At 38.4% G+C, this 17,066-nt stretch overlaps 1 protein-coding gene across 1 annotated transcript; it reads right to left on the reverse strand.

Moving 5' to 3' along the window:
* Positions 1–412: 412 nt before the first annotated feature.
* On the reverse strand, positions 413–14,952 carry LOC105433783 (high affinity choline transporter 1). The gene is made up of 13 exons (XM_025220008.2): positions 14,699–14,952; positions 8,276–8,505; positions 6,709–6,816; positions 6,225–6,453; positions 5,898–6,126; positions 5,379–5,616; positions 5,182–5,288; positions 4,989–5,092; positions 4,500–4,630; positions 3,878–4,149; positions 3,247–3,807; positions 2,340–2,596; positions 413–1,737 (listed from the first exon to the last, which is right to left on the reverse strand). The coding sequence occupies exons 2-13, from the start codon at positions 8,451–8,453 to the stop codon at positions 1,461–1,463; spliced, it is 2,691 nt and encodes an 896-aa protein (XP_025075793.2). The 5' UTR covers positions 8,454–8,505; positions 14,699–14,952; the 3' UTR covers positions 413–1,460.
* Positions 14,953–17,066: the final 2,114 nt, after the last annotated feature.

The raw sequence follows: 17,066 nt of genomic DNA on the forward strand, positions 1-17,066 counted from the left end.
TCTGTAGTTGTCAGTCTGAAAGTTGGTAAGTGGATCCTATAAGCTATAAAATTTATCTCTAATCTCGCATTATACACAAAAAACTTAATTAATCGAGGAAGTGTATCCTTACAAATAAAGTAATGAAAAAAATTACTTGTTTGTAAGAAAGGAACAAATTTGCTTTAGTAGTATTACTTTAGTAGTATTACTTTCATTTACATAAAAAACAACACCGAAAGACATGCAACAGATAACAAAATACATGTAACGATACATACAAATATAAACTCTAAATGATTAGGAATAAAATTCAAGAAAATCTTCAAGATTACAAAATTATTATTATGAATTTCTAATAGCTCGTTGTTTAAAATTCATTTTATCGCGGCAAAAAATTTTAACGTCACTACCTGGGAGATTTTTACCTGGGAAAAGAAATAAATAAATGAAGGTTATATAAATATATATATATATACATATATGTTAATTATAACGTTCATCAAAAGTTATATTGACAGTGACCTTAGTGTGTTTTCATTTTTACGGTCGATTAGTTTTGTTGAACACTGTTACATTATTGAATTCTGATAGCCTAAGTCTTAAACATTTTTCTTTTAAAAACTATTCTAGCCTCGACGTTACAGTAATTAAGTTTCCATCTCGAAATCATCTCAATAATCTGCCATTAACTGTTGTCACGCGAAATCTTTGACATCCTGTATAATAACTTCCCCTTACAAAGTAACTTTCATAAGATTATCATATATTTCATCAACTTGGATCTTCGTGAATAATGAATGTTGTACTTGAATCAAAAAAATGTAATGTAATAACATAGCTAATAATAACGGGGCTTATAGGACACAAATTATTACAAATATGTGAGCGTGTAATGCAAATTGCTTCGAGTTTGTAATACAAAACACTTTCAGTATAAATTCTATTAATTAATCATGATATATGCTGAGCATCTCAGTGATTGAAAGACGGTCATATATTTTTTCTACGCATATATAAATTTGTGTGATGGTTCTACATAGAATCCATCGTACAACAAACGTGGAATTTCACGATTGAGCACGTCAGGAGAGTAATGGGTTTTATGATTGTCCTTGTTGCTTTCGCGTTCTCCAAATGTGTCTCAGAGCAGGGATGTAATGGGACAACTGATGCAAGAGGTTTGTCCTCCATGACAAATATAATATCGAAAGTAAAATATTTTACAGATAGTATTCTCGCTCAAAGTATATCATTCTTTTCATTTGAGAAGTTTTTTAATGCCCTTTTTTACAAAAACCCCCACGCTTTTAAATTTACTCTTCATCTTTTATCCAAAAAAAAGATGATACAATGACGAACAGAAAAACGACAGAACCTTTTGCAACAGTCGGACATGCCGATTTCGATCTTTGCGTTCGACAAGTGGAATAGGCAAGTATTATTTCCAATTCTGAAAATCCTAGCCGCGAAATCCCGCTTTAGAACCTGCTGACAGCCTCGTCATCGGTGACGAAATAATTGGAGCTCTTCGCGGCCGAACTGTACATGCTGTAGGTGGGACTGCAAACGATCAGGCTGCTCGTGTTGCTCAGCTCCGTTTCGTTTGTCATTGACGAGTGCCTGCCGATAGTGGCCAGCCGCTTGTCCTTTCTTGCTAACGTCATACGGCAGTCCTCCGGCCTTAGCGGCATCGACGGGTAATTCGGCTGTCTGGCGAGCGTCGTCAACGCCGATCGGTCGCCCGTGTCATTGAAGCTGCGCAAACGTTTGAGAGCATGACCGGAGAGAGTGTTCAATGAACGGATCTTTTACGAATCTTTTACGGATTTTTACCAACTCCTTAAGTTAAGTAATTAATTTTTATTTACGTCTAGTAGTTGATTTTTATTTACTGTAAGATATTATTTTTTCAATCAAGTTTCATCGCATCTGTTATGGAAAATTATATTTTTATTTGTATTTCATAATTTTCACGGGATGATTTGATTCTTCTTGATTTGCCATATAAACTTAGAAATCTCACGAGATAAATCGCTAAAAAGAACTTTAATATATTTTTTTTATTTGCAACACATTTTTATAGACACATCTCTTTCTTTGTTTGTTTAACAGACAGAAATAGATGCGAAACTATATTCTAGTAAAGTAGATCAAGTAAGTTCTTGTAAATCAAGAAGAGAAGAACTTTGTTTTATCTAATTTTCAACGGTAGATATAATCTCTCTTCCAATTTCCACAAACGGTGGATATAATCTCTTTTTACGCGCAATATAAAAGTGTGTGTGGAAATGTTACAAGAAACTAAGTCGAGAAAGCTCTGAAATTCTTTGATCTAATTTGCGTTCCCTCATAGATACCTGTGATGCCGCACGATGCCTCTCTTTATCTTGCAATGCTCGTTTCCGCTCTGTCCCTCAGTCGCGGTGCCGTGGGTTTTACATGCCCCTACATGCCCCGGCGTCGATGGTACGGGGGACAGAGAACCCGGTCCATACGAGCCGCCGCTTTGTCTTCTGTCCAGAATGTTGACTAACTCCACCGACGGCGTCGGTGAGAATGTGCCCTGAGGACACGCGACACAAAAGGCCGTCTCATGGGAGCTATGTGCGGGAAGCTATGGGAAATCTACTTGAGTACACACGCCAAGAATCACGCCGAGAGATTGCGAGATCACGCGGATCTCTTTGAGGACCCTCCGCTTTCTGAGGGTCCTCGTACTCTCTGAGGATTCATTGAACCGTCACTATTTTTATTGCTGTACCATTGACAAGTAATCAAATATATATCATAAAGATAAATGTGTAAAATTCAATGAAATAATATAGATAACAACTTTTTGCCTTTACTACCAAACGCCAGTAAAATTAAATATGCATTGCTAATGAATCTTTTCTTAACATTCGCAAGAGGAAACTGTAATATTTGCGAAAATAATAAATTAAGAAAGGATAGAATTTATCAGCAAATAAGATTAAATATCACAGGCAGAAACTATGTGTGGGAAATATTTGGGGAATATTTGGGATTTTATGAGGGACTCTCTAAGAAGAACCCCCCCTTAGGGGTGTCATCTTTATTCATGAACAACCGTACCGCTGATAAATAAGCGAACAATACACATGCGTAAAACCAGTGAATAGAATTTAATAAAATAACTCATACAGATAACTGAGGATACAAAACAAAATGCGCGCAAAAATGAAACGGCGGCCCGGCTCGTCGTGAGCTTCATAAAAGCGACGATTCGTGGAGGTCGTCCCTCACCTGCAGCGACGGTCTCCGTAACGTGCCGCCCTCCATACCGACGAGCTTCACCCCCTTCACGCTCTTTCTGGGCCCGACGCTGGCCGGCGGGTTCTCTTGAGCGTTGTACTCCATGTTGCTTCTGTCAACGATGCTGATTCCGTCCCGCGGCTTCTCGCTGCTCGGCCCGAGCTCGCAGCCGACCTTGGCGTAAGAAGGGGCGCACGGGGTGATCGGAGTCGCCGGGATACCGATCGACCGCGTGGGCGAGAGCACCTGGGAACCAAGGGGGCTGCGCAGATTCCTCACCCCGAGGATCTGACCTCTGTCGGTCTGTATCGGCGTGTACTGATTCGCCACGGAGACATGCCGCGCCGGCGTCTGTATCGCGCTACGCAGATTCGGCAGATTCTGCAGATTGTGATTAGCTCGTTGCACCGACATCCCGACGCTCTTTGTCTTCGATAAATCGAGGACATCGTTTGCAATTACCATCTCGCCCTCGCCACGATCGTCCTCGTGGCTGCAGGTTCTTTCGTCGTCATAAACGCCATCGCAGGAGTCTATCCCCGATGTTGATTTCTGAAAGAGATCGGCGTGTCATCGATCGACTAAGAATGGACCAAGCGAACCCTCTTAAATTCCTATTTACCGAGGACGAATCCATAAGGGCGGCACCAGAGCTACTTTGCATAACGCCCGACGATTCTTTGGATTTCCCGGGCGAGTAGATGCTCAGCACGTCGCAGCATTGTGGAAAATAGCCCTTGCCAAGTAAGGTTCTAGCGAGGAAACTAGTGAAGAGTTGGGTGAAAAGAGCAATTATCATGACGGCGGTGCGAAAGGGAAATTTCTGAGTACGTGTCTTCGTGTCGTAGAACGGATATTCGATCAGCGGGAGTATACCGAGACCTTTTTCACCTCCTGAAAACGAAACAATTAAAAAACTAATAGATTTCTAAAAAATATTTAGAATAGCTATCTGAAAAAAATTGGAATTAGAATTGAACTTCCCAATCTTAAGATACAAATTATAAAAATTAAAAGAATATAAAAGAAGTATTAAACAATATTAAGATTATTAAGAATTTCCGATTCCTTAAACAAAGCAAAATTCGAAATGCATTTAAAAAACATAAAGGATACAGAAGTAATTAGGGCATTTTGTATATGATTATATAATAAAAGAAAGCAGAGTCTTTAGAGATCTGTATGATATTCTATATTTGCATTGTCCGAGTAATAACATTCGAGAATTAGAAATTGTTACTAACCAGCGAGACGTAGAACAATAGCAATGAAATATCCCGCCAAACACCCATAAGTGTCCACCATAGTGGGCCAATGAATAACAGCTAATAGTTGCGGGAATAGGACGACGTAGACAAGATCGGAGCACAGGTACCTACGAACAAAGATGCGACATGTTTTTATATATTTTATACATTAATTGTTACAACATTGTTACAAAAAATACTGAAATTTTCAAAATGATAAATAATCTAATTTCATAAATAGACAAGTAATGTAAATAAACTTAAGATAAAAGTAAGAAGTAAACATTAAGAAAAGAATGAAATTGTTGCTCAAAAAAGAAATAGTTCTAGAATTCTTTTTATTAAACGTCATTGTAGTTTAAAAATAATTTAATTTATGTTATAAATGCATTTATTTAAAGTATCGTTGCAAAAAGATTATCGCAGATAGATGTTTGTCATAAATAAATTAGATTTGAAAAATTAGATTTGAACACATTTATTTACGAGAGATAGTAGACGCTGTTGACCGTAAGAGCGACGAGAGTGGACAGTACGGAAACCGCGATTACGGAAATTCTCAGAACCCAGTTTAATTCACGCTCGGACGCCTGTAAAATAAAGGAGAAGCTTCGATAATGTCTTCAAAGCGTTGATGCCGATTAATCAACGCGATTAATTAACGCTAAGTTACGCTTACTTTTGGCCGTATCGTGAGCTTGTAGACATTCCTGGTAAACATGGAGCTACTGGCAAGTATACTGGAATCTGCCGAGGACATCACTGCCGCTGAGATTGCGCCAAGACCTTGCAAAATTAATTTACGAAGAATAAGTTTGAAGTTTGACTTTACAATTGAAGAAGAGTGATGTAACTTTAAAATATATTAAAACCAACCAACGAACGATACCCATTGGGGCGTGAGATACCGCAAGACCATCGGCAACGCGGCGTTCCCGTCATCCGTGGAAAACGTTCTGTTGTAACCTGGAACCAGGCTCCAATCGGTAGCACGAGCGACTACCCCAATGACGGCCGATGGTACCGCGAGTATCAGACAACCAAACATCGAAGCTATCGATAGAGTCGTTGCAACGGAAGTGCTCTTAATACTTAGGATTCGTTGAAAGTAGCCCTGAAAAAGGAGATTTATGTGAATAAAGAATCACGGTTTAAACTATTACTTTTCAATAAATTTTAATAAACAAAAATAAGATAAACAGAAAGGATTAGCTATAATTATTTATATAACGATTTTTTTAAGATGACACACTGTCTCTCTCTCTCTCTCTCTCTCTTTCGTAATAACATTGCTTCAAGCTGCAGCTTATTCGGGTTCTAATCTAGCACAAATGTGCTTCGGATAATCTTTCAAACGTTCGACTTGAGTTTTATCGAGATAAAGGATCAAGTTACCTGCCAAGGTATACCGCCGAATACTAGCAACAACATGCCATCTATCCACTCGCCCAGATCTTCGTTCTTCACATGTCCCAACCAGTCCTTTGAAGTCAGATTATTCTCGAATGACACCGCCGGATGCAACATGGAGAATGGTGCGGCGATCGCTAAACCCAATAGAATGCACAGCAGTTGCAACGCGTCGGTGCACGCCACGGAATACAGACCGCCGAAGACTGTGTATCTGAAAGCACATTTGGCATTTTTTTCTGGCAAATTAAATATATATCGAGTGTGTTCGAGCCAGACCGTCCTCCGTCTCCGATTTAGCATTATCCTTACATGGCCGCTAAGAGCGCGGAGGCGCAAACGCTGATGTTTGGATCGATCCCGGCGACGACGGCCAGCGAGCTTCCCAGCGCTCTCAGGACGGCACCACACCAAAACAGATCGCCGCAGAGCGCCGGAAGGAAAAGCAAGCCTCCGACACCCGCGCCGTATCGTTCTTGAAAGGGGTCCAGCATCGTCACGTATTCGGCCTTCCTCATCGGACGCACGAAGAGCAAGGCACCTGCGACAGTTCGTTGGCCGTGACGTTGATTAGCATCAGGAAAAGGAAATCGAACTCGATAGCAAAGAATGATTAAGCAGAGGTTCATTTGCACTTTTATTATTTAAAACCATTGTTATTTTATAAATATCTTTTGGAAGTATCAGCGAGTTAAGTTTATAAAACCATTGCTGTTTTATAAATATCTTTTGGAAGTATCAGCGAGTTAAGTTGTGAGGATCAAAGAAGGATATTTGAATAGCGTAGATGACGTACCGAAAATCAAGCTAAGGCTGTATCCAATAGGTACTTGACACCAGGCCAGACCTCTCGTAAACATGGCCTCGGCGGTCCCGTTGACGAAGGCTCCTCCGACCCATGTCGCTGCGCATACATACGATAAATCGCTAAAGTATTCATATCTTCTTAATTACTTCAAACATTGATATTTTTTAAGGAGAATCGTTATGAAACTTTCATTCATAAAACTATACATCGCTTTTTTATTTATATGTAATTACCGGAATTTGTTTTTAGGATGGCACACAGCTATGCGCCATGTCAGCCAACTTTTTTTTGTAAGCCGCACGTATAAATAGTAAAGTGAATGCCTGGTGAATTATTCCTATCTCGTTGTCCGTTTATACGAAGGATAGGGAGGAAATGGGAAAGATAAGCCAGTGAGTGGTATGCGGTATACGGGAGAAAAAGCGAGGGCGAAGGGACGCACTTAACATCGTGTTTTTCTGCAGTTGCATACTCTCGGAGTGTTCATTACGGTAATGGAAAGAATGCAAGGAGATATTCAGGGGAGACTAATGAGGAAATTAGAAACGGTTGAATGAGAACGAGATTATTACGTATGAAGTAGTTTGTAAAAAGCAAAGTGAATTGGAAGAGACGATAAACTCATTTTCTAGCAAAGTCGCAAAATCTCCTCCTTTCGCGAAAAGATGGAGCTGGATTAAAAATAATAATGCCAGAAATATGTCGGAGAAACCGCGAGGCGTGAGTCAATTTTAAATAAGGTGCAACCGATGCGAAGATGCAACGTTCCTTTTTACGATGTTACCCTTTACAACGCAAGGGTGGTTGACACGTGTCGATAGCGAGGAAGAAAATAAAGTCGAAGCATGCGAACGCTTTTTGCGAGGTAATTTCGTAAAGTCTATACATAATGAGTTTGGAAAAGAGGCTTTTCGGGCGCGGCAACTCACGATAGATTATCGGTTTCGTGAGTGAGTTCAATGCCTGCAAAGGCTGCGCCGCAGCAATTTTTTCAAGTCATAGGTTTTCCATCTTCGAAGTCAGAAATTAATTTACGTATGCTTAGGAATTAAAAAAACGCAAAAAGTAGCGTCCGATTGAATCCACGTTGAAGAAAAATCCACGTTGACTTTGAATCGTAGATTTGTAAATTGAATAGAATTTGTATGCATAATTTTTTTCAATATGTTCTCTATTAATATTCATGTAATGCTAGATTGATCCTTGACCTCGCTGACCTTTTAAAGCGTTTTGAAGCAGGAAATTCGCACAGGCCTGCGTCCATTCTAATCAGGATCACCCGTGGCGCGAAATAAATTGCCTGACAGAGCGTAATTCCTATTGTAACAACAAACATATCATCAGTTGTCATATGGGCTACACAAACGCATTGAATTCTCGTGAGGAGAAATTTAGATCGAGATAGAGATTTTTCTCGTATTAAACAGATTTCGCTGCAATACCGATATTTTATGGATTTTCGTCGGACGTGCGAGGAAGCGATGCTACAAAATTCATCCCTCTCTTTTCCTTTCCTGCCTCATGTAATTAGGGGCAATTATCCTGGGGTGATTACCGATGAGGGTTAAGATGCCGAGCAAAGGTCCGAGGCGTCGATTCGCCAGCATCATGTCATCCTGCATGTGGCCCTGCGCGGCCTGCCTTCTCTTGAACGCGGCGGCCCATACGCCGACGCCCAGCACCGCGATGTAAAACACAATCACGCCAATTACGCCCGTCACGTACACTCCCATCCTCGTTCCCGTACCGTCCGCGTTCTCGTCCGCTTCCGGATGTGCTCTGCAACTGAATGATGGATAGTAAAAGCGGCGTAATAACGACCAACGTCGCCGAACACCGACGGCGAGTCGCAAAAGTATCTGCATCTCTACCGCGTCCTTTCCTCCCTCCCCCTAATCATCGTATTAATAACTTTAAATGATCGATGTAATTCAATTTATATATATATATATATATATATATATATATATATATATATATATATATAAAATATCTCTTCTCTTATCGAAGAACGTATTTTAAGCCTTAAATCCATACCGGTTATATTAAAAAAATAACTTAGTATTTTTGGGTGTTCGATAAAATTTGATAAAATTTGCTTTGTCATTCAAAAGCTTCTCTCGTTTTCGTCATTAAATTCTTTTCTTTAATATTTATTCTTTAATATTTCTTTTTCTTTAATAAATTCTTAATCTAAGGCTCATTTTCTAATTAACATTTGCAGCTCCTAACAATGAATATCATTTGACGCTAGATTCTTTTATTTCTTTTGTGACAGCTCTTTATGAGCAATTTCACCAAAGGAACATTGAAGATGTTCTTTGTCATTGGTCATAACATAGAGCGATAAGGCACCACCACAACAGCGCTATAATGGTTAACCACCGGATGTACGTTGTTATAGTATTCGTCATATGAGATTACATATGCGTATTTGTGGTCCCAAAATTTGGCGCACGTGAAACGTTACGTATTAATCGAATATTTTATTATTGTACATCTCTCTTTGTGCGTGTGCTTTCCCGCAACGTTGTGTGTTAACAGGCCTAATAATGGCTATTACATCTGTCGGGCAATAGAGAAACACGGAGATACACACGGATTAATCCGATGTAAAGCCGCGCACTCTCGCGATCAATACCGCGTTAATTATTCCGTCTCCTTGATTAACATCACCATACAAATAAGCCCGCGTAGGTATGTCTCCGCTCGTTAGCCGATACAAAAAGCTCCCGGCCTTTGATATTTAGAAATCGATATCCGTCGTAGGCTTGCATAGAAAGACAATGAATCCCGAGAGAAAAAATCATTAATTTTATCGGAATTAATTTACATATCGCAACCATATTATATTGCCGTATTACATTAACAGATTACGTTCTGACGTAAAATCGTCAAAAAGTGTGTTGTAAAATCGTGTTGTAAAATCGTCAAAAAGTGTGTTGTAAGTGTGATAAAAATATATTTTTTATATAAAATAGATTTATAAAAATATATATTTATTTAAAATATATCTTTTATTTAAAATATATCTCCCCATATGTAGATATATAAATGTGTCTAAGAGATATATATAAATGTGTATAAAGCAGGAAATGTGTATAAAGTAACAAATTTTTTAAAGACATTTTTATAGGATAATTTTTTCTTTCTATCAAAGAAAAGTCGTGTAAAAAATTGCATCGACGTCGAGTCACGTTTCCTGTGTGGTCGAGAGCTCGCTTAGCACTCTTACATAGATAACTCCGTGACCGATGACATACAGGTTGACATTTACTATCGAGCACACATTTCGTGGGAGTCTGCGCCGAGGCAGTCCGTCGCGTGGAGGAGCTTAATCGAGCGCGATGGCAATCGTATAACGCGGTTTAAAATTCAAGTGTGCCCCAGATATCGGACAGGATGGGGGTCGTGTAGGGTCGTGACCCCCGGGCGCGCGCGGCTCACCGAGTCACGTATAAAGTTCAGTCGGATCCCCACACGAATTTCGTAACGACCCTGCATTATTAATTCGTGCGAGACGGCGCTTTCTGAATTGAGAGAAATCGATGGTCTCGCATTGACGGACAGCTCGAGCGCGTGTGCACGCACACGCACACGCACACGCACACGCGCACGCACACGCACGGAAACTCAACATGCCCGCAGAAATGAACTCACTCACCTCAATGAGAGACGAAAGACGGAGAGCGAGAGGAGGATATACGTGTATCTTCGTCTTCTCGCGATATTTACAGAAGCTATCTCTGGCGTAGGTGCGAAGTAGCGAATTTAAAGTACGAGATGTCGGGAGCGCGACGTCAACCCCCCCAAGCACGTGCGAGATGCTGACGACGCCCTCCCCCCCCCGCCCTAACGCGAAATTTTCATGAAAAATTCACACGGTGCGATCGCAAAAAAATTTAAATCGAATTGGATCGAACGCGCGTCGAAGTCTTTCATTCCGACGATGTATAAAAACCCGTTTGTAGATTAAATTATTAATGTTGTACGTACACGTCCGCGGATGTGAGTTTGCCGCGTTTGTTTCTCGTTTCTATCGCAGTTCGTAAACTATCGGCACGTTCTCTTTTAAAACCCGCGTTTAAAGTGTGCTTTTGCGAATGCGCTCGCACGTGGACAGTTTTAGAATACAATCGCGTCAATTGGTGATCTATTTAACATCCGCGCTATATAGAGACGCATGTCACAGTTATATACTTAAACTTCAATCGATAAACATACTTGATTGCAGCGACATTTCCACATTACAAAATGGTGATATCTGATGATTTATTGTGTATTTATTTATGTATTAGGATGTATTTAAAAAACAGGACAAAAAAGCCTCAAAAGGTAAGTATTGTTTATCTTCACATTTGAAATTAAGGTAATAAATCATTTAAGATAACAAACCGCGATAAATAACCGCAAATCAAGCTTCAGGAATAAGAATAAAGACTTGTTTTCATTACATTTTTAAATGATTTTAACAATATGTTGATTTAAGCCTCAAATTTAAATGTTTGGGTCAAAGATGATTAAAATCTGTGCAAAAAATGCCAAGCAGCAAAATTGCGTATCTTCTATATTCAAAAGGGCCATGATAAATATCATTTTAAATAAAATAAAATAAATAAAACGAAATAATAAATAAAATAATAATAAAATAATAAAATAATAAAAATAATAAAAATAAAATAAAATAAAACTTATTATATATTTTTATAATAAAACTTTTTTTTAATAAAACTTTGGCGGATGCGGGTACAGTATTGCGGGGGGTCGTGACTCGAAAAATGATTATTGTGTTGATTCATTAAACAAAAAGTTTATTGTTAAAAATGTTTGCTCGCCATGGTGTCCGTGAGACGGACTCACCATCTCTTGTCCCTGAAAGATTCTTCTCTCAAACTCGATTTCAGCTTTTCAAAAAAGTCTGCTAAATATTCACGCGTTAATGATTTTGTTATAAATTTCAGATCTGTGAATATCTTCAGAACGGTGGATCTCGTGATATTGTGTATAATTAGAACGTATATAATAATGCCGTTGAACTTGTTATAAATTGTTTTGTGCATTTTTTGTGCTAATAATTCTACGATAATATCTATTCTATTCCGGCTGTGTGCTAAAGAATTATATGGAAATCTTCCCGTGATTTTAAGAATCGTTTTTTCTCGTCTATTTATATTTCTTTTCCTGTTTGAGTTGTTATATGTTTGCACATTTTCTTTCCTATATAGTAATTTCTTGATTCAGCCAAAAATCATATTTCAAAGAGTATGCAGCGATGCGATCACAAAACAAGATAATATTTGGATCGTATAGCCTGATCAAGTTTTAAGAATTGCGAGAGCAGTTGAATGTACAGTTATTTTGCTTGCTGCAGCAAATACATTTTTAGACATGAAAAGTGAACAACGTGACCGCAATCAAGCGATAACGAAAATATTTAAGGTTGTGCATCACAAATTTGACGAATAAATGGTGCTTGATCAAATTTTCAGTGAGACTAATAAATATTAGATCAAATTAAAAATTTTTTTTAATATTCCGTGGATATTTCATATCTCACTTTAAAAGCGCCATACTGATAGCGAGTAAATTTACTTGTTTGAGGTAGGAAGTAATCTTTTGTCGATAATGTGCTCACGCCTATGATCTCATTATCTCACCAACGCAAAAATAGAGGAACAAGCTAATACGCGCTTGGTCGTGGTGAAGGGTAAGCAGCCCTCAAAGGGTGAGGGAAAGCGAAGAAAAAGGTATGAGAGGCGACCGACGATAATTTTATGCAAAAGCATCTTTCAAGGCTGAACAAATGTAGAAGAATTTTTCAACAGGATATTCCCAATTGAGAATATCACGGCTGAAGGCCGGTTCTAAAGGGAGAGAAGTGGAGAGATAGATAGATAGAGATAGAGGGAGAAAGAAAGAGAGAGATTATATTTGATATACTGTGGGAGAAAAATCTCGTGAAAAGGATATAAAGGTTGTCGATGTAACCGGATGAAAACGATATAAACGAGATATTTTTTTTATAAAAATGAAAAGTATGACAAACTATATATTGACATGATATTTGAAAGAGTGAGAGCGAGAGAGAGAGAGAGAGAGAGAGAGAGAGAGAGAGAGAGAGAGAGAGAGAGAGAGAGAGAGAGAGAGAATAGAAAGCAAAATTATTTATTGTCTTTATTAGATGATTGCAAAGATTTAATATAACATTAAAGATCAAAAAATACAAATTATTAATGCAATTTATTTAATCAATTAAATAATTTTTTCTATAATTCTTTCTTCTTTTCTATAATTTTCTATTAAGTTTTGACAAAAATTGTATGGCATTAGAAACAATAAACAACATTGTTTGTTAAAGCATTAAAGATGTGTTGCTCCTACTATTCTATGCTAATTAGAACGAATGATAATATGTACCATAGATAATATATAATTACAAATGATTTTTACGGTAATTGAAATCTTAAAATTTATTAATATAGCATGTATAAACGCAAATATAACTTGGTTACCATCAATGTTCAATTATTCAATTCTTCAATTGTTATTTCAGCTTTAATATCTTCATCAAAATAAATTACCATCCGTATTTAAATGAAAGTTGTCATCATTCCAACAATATTAGAGATATAAATATTTCTGTATTATCTTAATTTAATGAAGTCAGTGACAGCAATTGAAAATTCAACTAAATTTTACCATCATCCAATTTTATTAACAATTACCAATAATTGTCGATATATAATATACTTTGAGATATACATCGGTAGCTTCAAATTTCAAAACTGAGTTAAATTATCTTCTTGTAGGATATACAAAAATTGTTTAGATTTATTTCCATGGAGTGCTAATTATATTACTTGGCAAATGTAAGATTTGTGTAGTATAAAACTGCGCAAAAATTCGACCATAAATTATCAGCAACACACGCATTATGAAATTAGAAGCAAAGCATTCTGGTGATGCTAAAGAAGAAACTGCACTGTTTAAGGAGAAACATGTTGTACCAGAAGTTGATCACTGGCAAAATTCCGTGAAGCTTTGTGAAAAGGCAAGAAACAATGATTCGTCTAAGTCAAGGCTCACTCTCGGCACGAGTTAAATCAGCGCACGCGGTTTATCTTTGAACACGAAGAGACCGGACGGTCTACTGTCGGTCTACTGCCAACTTTTCATGCCAGTCAACAACATCTTCTCATCGCGAACGCCAAGTGGCCGCGAATCGATCCGCACTTTACTGTTCGATTCGACGAAGAAGAGGAGCACATATCTGATCGTGCTGTTCTGTGCATTTTTAAAATGATTTCCGAGTGATATCATTAATTTTTATGGTATCATTAATTTTTTTCATGACGATATTAAACACAACAATAATATGAAATATTCCTTTACGAACAATATAATAAGCAAAGTGTAGAGAGAAAGAATTTATTATTTTTTTCAATGTTATAAGCAATGTTATAAAAAGAAAAGATCAGCTTCATCGGTTTGTATTATTTAAAAGTGTCTACCTAATCTTGACAGAAAAATCGCAACGACGTAAAATTAAGAGAAAAAACAAAGTTATTAACTTAACCAATATTGATAACTTGGAAGTCACTGAAAAATATCCATGTAAAATCCATGACACGTGCGTAGTCTGTTTGTCGTTCATAGCTTTTTTACACTAAAAGATATACGACTGCGATACTATTGATACAGTTTTCAGATGCTATGTAGAATGTAAAAATAGCCTTGACATTTTTTTGTAATAGTAAAAATGCAAACATTGACGTAAGATGAATTGTTTCATGTAGCCTCCAAATTCTTCTCGAATTAAACCGTTCACGTCAAAGTGAACGAGCTTGCGATGAGGCGTAGCACCGGGCAGCATTCTCTTCAAAAAAATGTTAGGGCGAACGGGGAAGAAAGAGAGAGAGAGAGAGAGAGAGAGAGAGACGGAAAGAGGGGGATCGAAATTCCGAGTCGTACTACTTACCACCGGTTATCCCCAGCGAGATCACGCAGCGCACCCCTCTCATGCGGACGTATCCATCCCGCCGTGCATCTCGATTTCCTTTCCGACGAAGAGAAGCTCTCGCCGAGGGAGGAAATCGGCTCCTCGCGGCACGCGAACGCAGCCTCGCACACTCGCCGACCGGGCGTTAGCCGTGCGACAGAGAGGGCCCAGGCAGTACGACTGAATCCCTCTTACGGATTCAGCATCTCGCACGGCCAACATGCTGGACCGCCACCACCTCGCTGGGGGTAGCGCGCGCGTCACGGACAAGGACGGAGCGCCGGTCGCGCGCGCGCGCGCGCGCGCAAGGTACAGATATACAGGGTGGTGCAATCGGAAAATAGATGATCTCGCGATAAAAAAAGAAATCCATCGGAGACGCGAAAGAATTTTTTTTTCACTTGGGAAATCTTGAAAATTGAAAATCCGAGTACTTTCGTAATCGATCGACATTTTGCGCGGTTACGTAGATTTGAATTTGACAAACGTGAGGAAATTTTGACAGAATTTTAAGTAAAAAGTTAATTTAAAACCGAATATTGGAAAAAGAATGACGAATAAATAAAATTTTTGCGAAGAGATATCAACTTGATATTTGTCGAGGTGATTGAAAAAAATAATGATACCTTCCGGACACCTTATATAAGAATAAAGAGCGAACAAACGAAAGAGAGGAAGAACCGATCCAACTGGGGGTCGTGATTGAGATCGATCAAGAAGGAAGTATAGATTCACGATATATGTGTGGAACAGAGAAAAGATTTGCAAGGAGAGATGGTAGGAATGTAAGGACGAGACAAAAAATTGGTAAAAATAAAGAAGGACAATCGTGTGGAGTAAGTCAATGTTTTAACGTGACAGACGGTACAGTGTCAATGCTACGAGATTAAAAGTATCGAGTAGAATAATAACTGCGTAAATTTTAGAGAAAAAAAAGATTTGTATTAGTAAGCAAGAACGGGGAGGCGAGCATGAAGGATGAATCCAAGGATATTTCAAGAATGAACTGGATACGTAGAGCTTAAGGCGAAGAGAGTCGTCGGGAGATTTAATCGAGCGAGAATATTAATAGAAGGCGTGAGAATATGGGTTAAAATATAAGGGACATATAGTAGCTCGCGAGGATTGTAAGGATCGCGATTCAAGGGAGAGAGTAGATGGATCAATATACATATATATATATATATATATATATATATATATATATAAAATATTTAAATATAGACAGATAAATAAATTTAAATACGAAGAGATTTATTTAAAAAATTTCAGAGTGTACATAAGCCCCCCCCTCCCTGTATAATTATTATTATTATTACATTAGATATTAACATAATTATATTAGATTATTAACAGAAAAAGAGAGAAAGAAAAAGGAGGTTGATTAGAAAGCAAAACGATACAAGAGAGTGACGAGTGTAACGTAATGAAACTAAAACAATCCAGAATTAAAGTATAATCTCACATCAGCGAACTGATGTATGAGGAAAATACAGAGATAAAATACAAAAACGCAACAAAGAATAGAGGGAGAGAAAAAAGAGGAGCGGCTCGAGATGAAAACAGAGAGATAGAGAAAGAAAAAGTGAGAAGGCGATATGTCCACGCGCGGGGGGTAGTCCCCGTATTGATCTGTTCGCGCAAACTCCTGGTCCTTAGGCTCCCTCCGCGATCGACTCTCGCCCCCGCTTGTCACCACCCTTACCCTGCTCCATTCGCAGCTTCCGAATGCGTGGTCCAGAGTCCTCTGGAGGTTTCAACTATGATTCCGGCCGTTGTCTTCGCCGCTCATCCCCTCAATTGACACTTTGACATGGATTTCATCGTTTTGCTCTACTTCGAATATACACCATTACGGAAAATCTAAAAATTGTCTTGCGACCATGATTTCGCAGAAAAAATTTCAATCAATTTAATGCTAATTGTTATTATTTCTTTTCTTATGTAACAATTTGCAGCTTTTGGCCTGCGTTGCTATCGTTGATTAATCACTTTTAAAGATTTTCATTAGAACCTCTTTTATCTCTTTCGGTTTTTCGAAAAATTGTGATGTAATTGACAATGACGTTTAATCTGCATTATGACCTGCAGACGTTGATGAAAGTCGTTATAAAATTAGACGCCTCCTCTAATCAATGTTTGATTAGATAGTATCTGCTACGCTAATTTTTTATTACCCACGGTAAAATCAATCCGCGTTTTTGCGCGAAGCTTCGTGGTTACGATCGTGCTTAAGTGTGCTCTTGCAAGGCTAATTGATGCAATCATCAAGCCATCTTGAAGATGCACCGTGACCCTGTTCTTCAGGTCGAGGGAGAGTTGTTTCTAAAGGGTGCGACCGATATGC

This window comes from Pogonomyrmex barbatus, unplaced genomic scaffold (assembly GCF_055798465.1).
Source record: "Pogonomyrmex barbatus isolate J1 unplaced genomic scaffold, ASM5579846v1 scaffold2, whole genome shotgun sequence".
NCBI classification, from domain to species: Eukaryota; Metazoa; Arthropoda; class Insecta; order Hymenoptera; family Formicidae; genus Pogonomyrmex; species Pogonomyrmex barbatus.

Bases quoted from the DNA above. Each gene is read 5' to 3' on its own strand.
- LOC105433783 (XM_025220008.2), bottom strand. From the start codon at position 8,453: ATGGGAGTGTACGTGACGGGCGTAATTGGCGTGATTGTGTTTTACATC. The intron at 4,150-4,499 runs GTTAGTAACAAT...TTTCGTTTTCAG, and splicing joins TATTGTTCTACGTCTCGCTG to GAGGTGAAAAAGGTCTCGGT. The intron at 1,738-2,339 runs GTATCTATGAGG...ACGTTTGCGCAG, and splicing joins GGCATCGTGCGGCATCACAG to CTTCAATGACACGGGCGACC.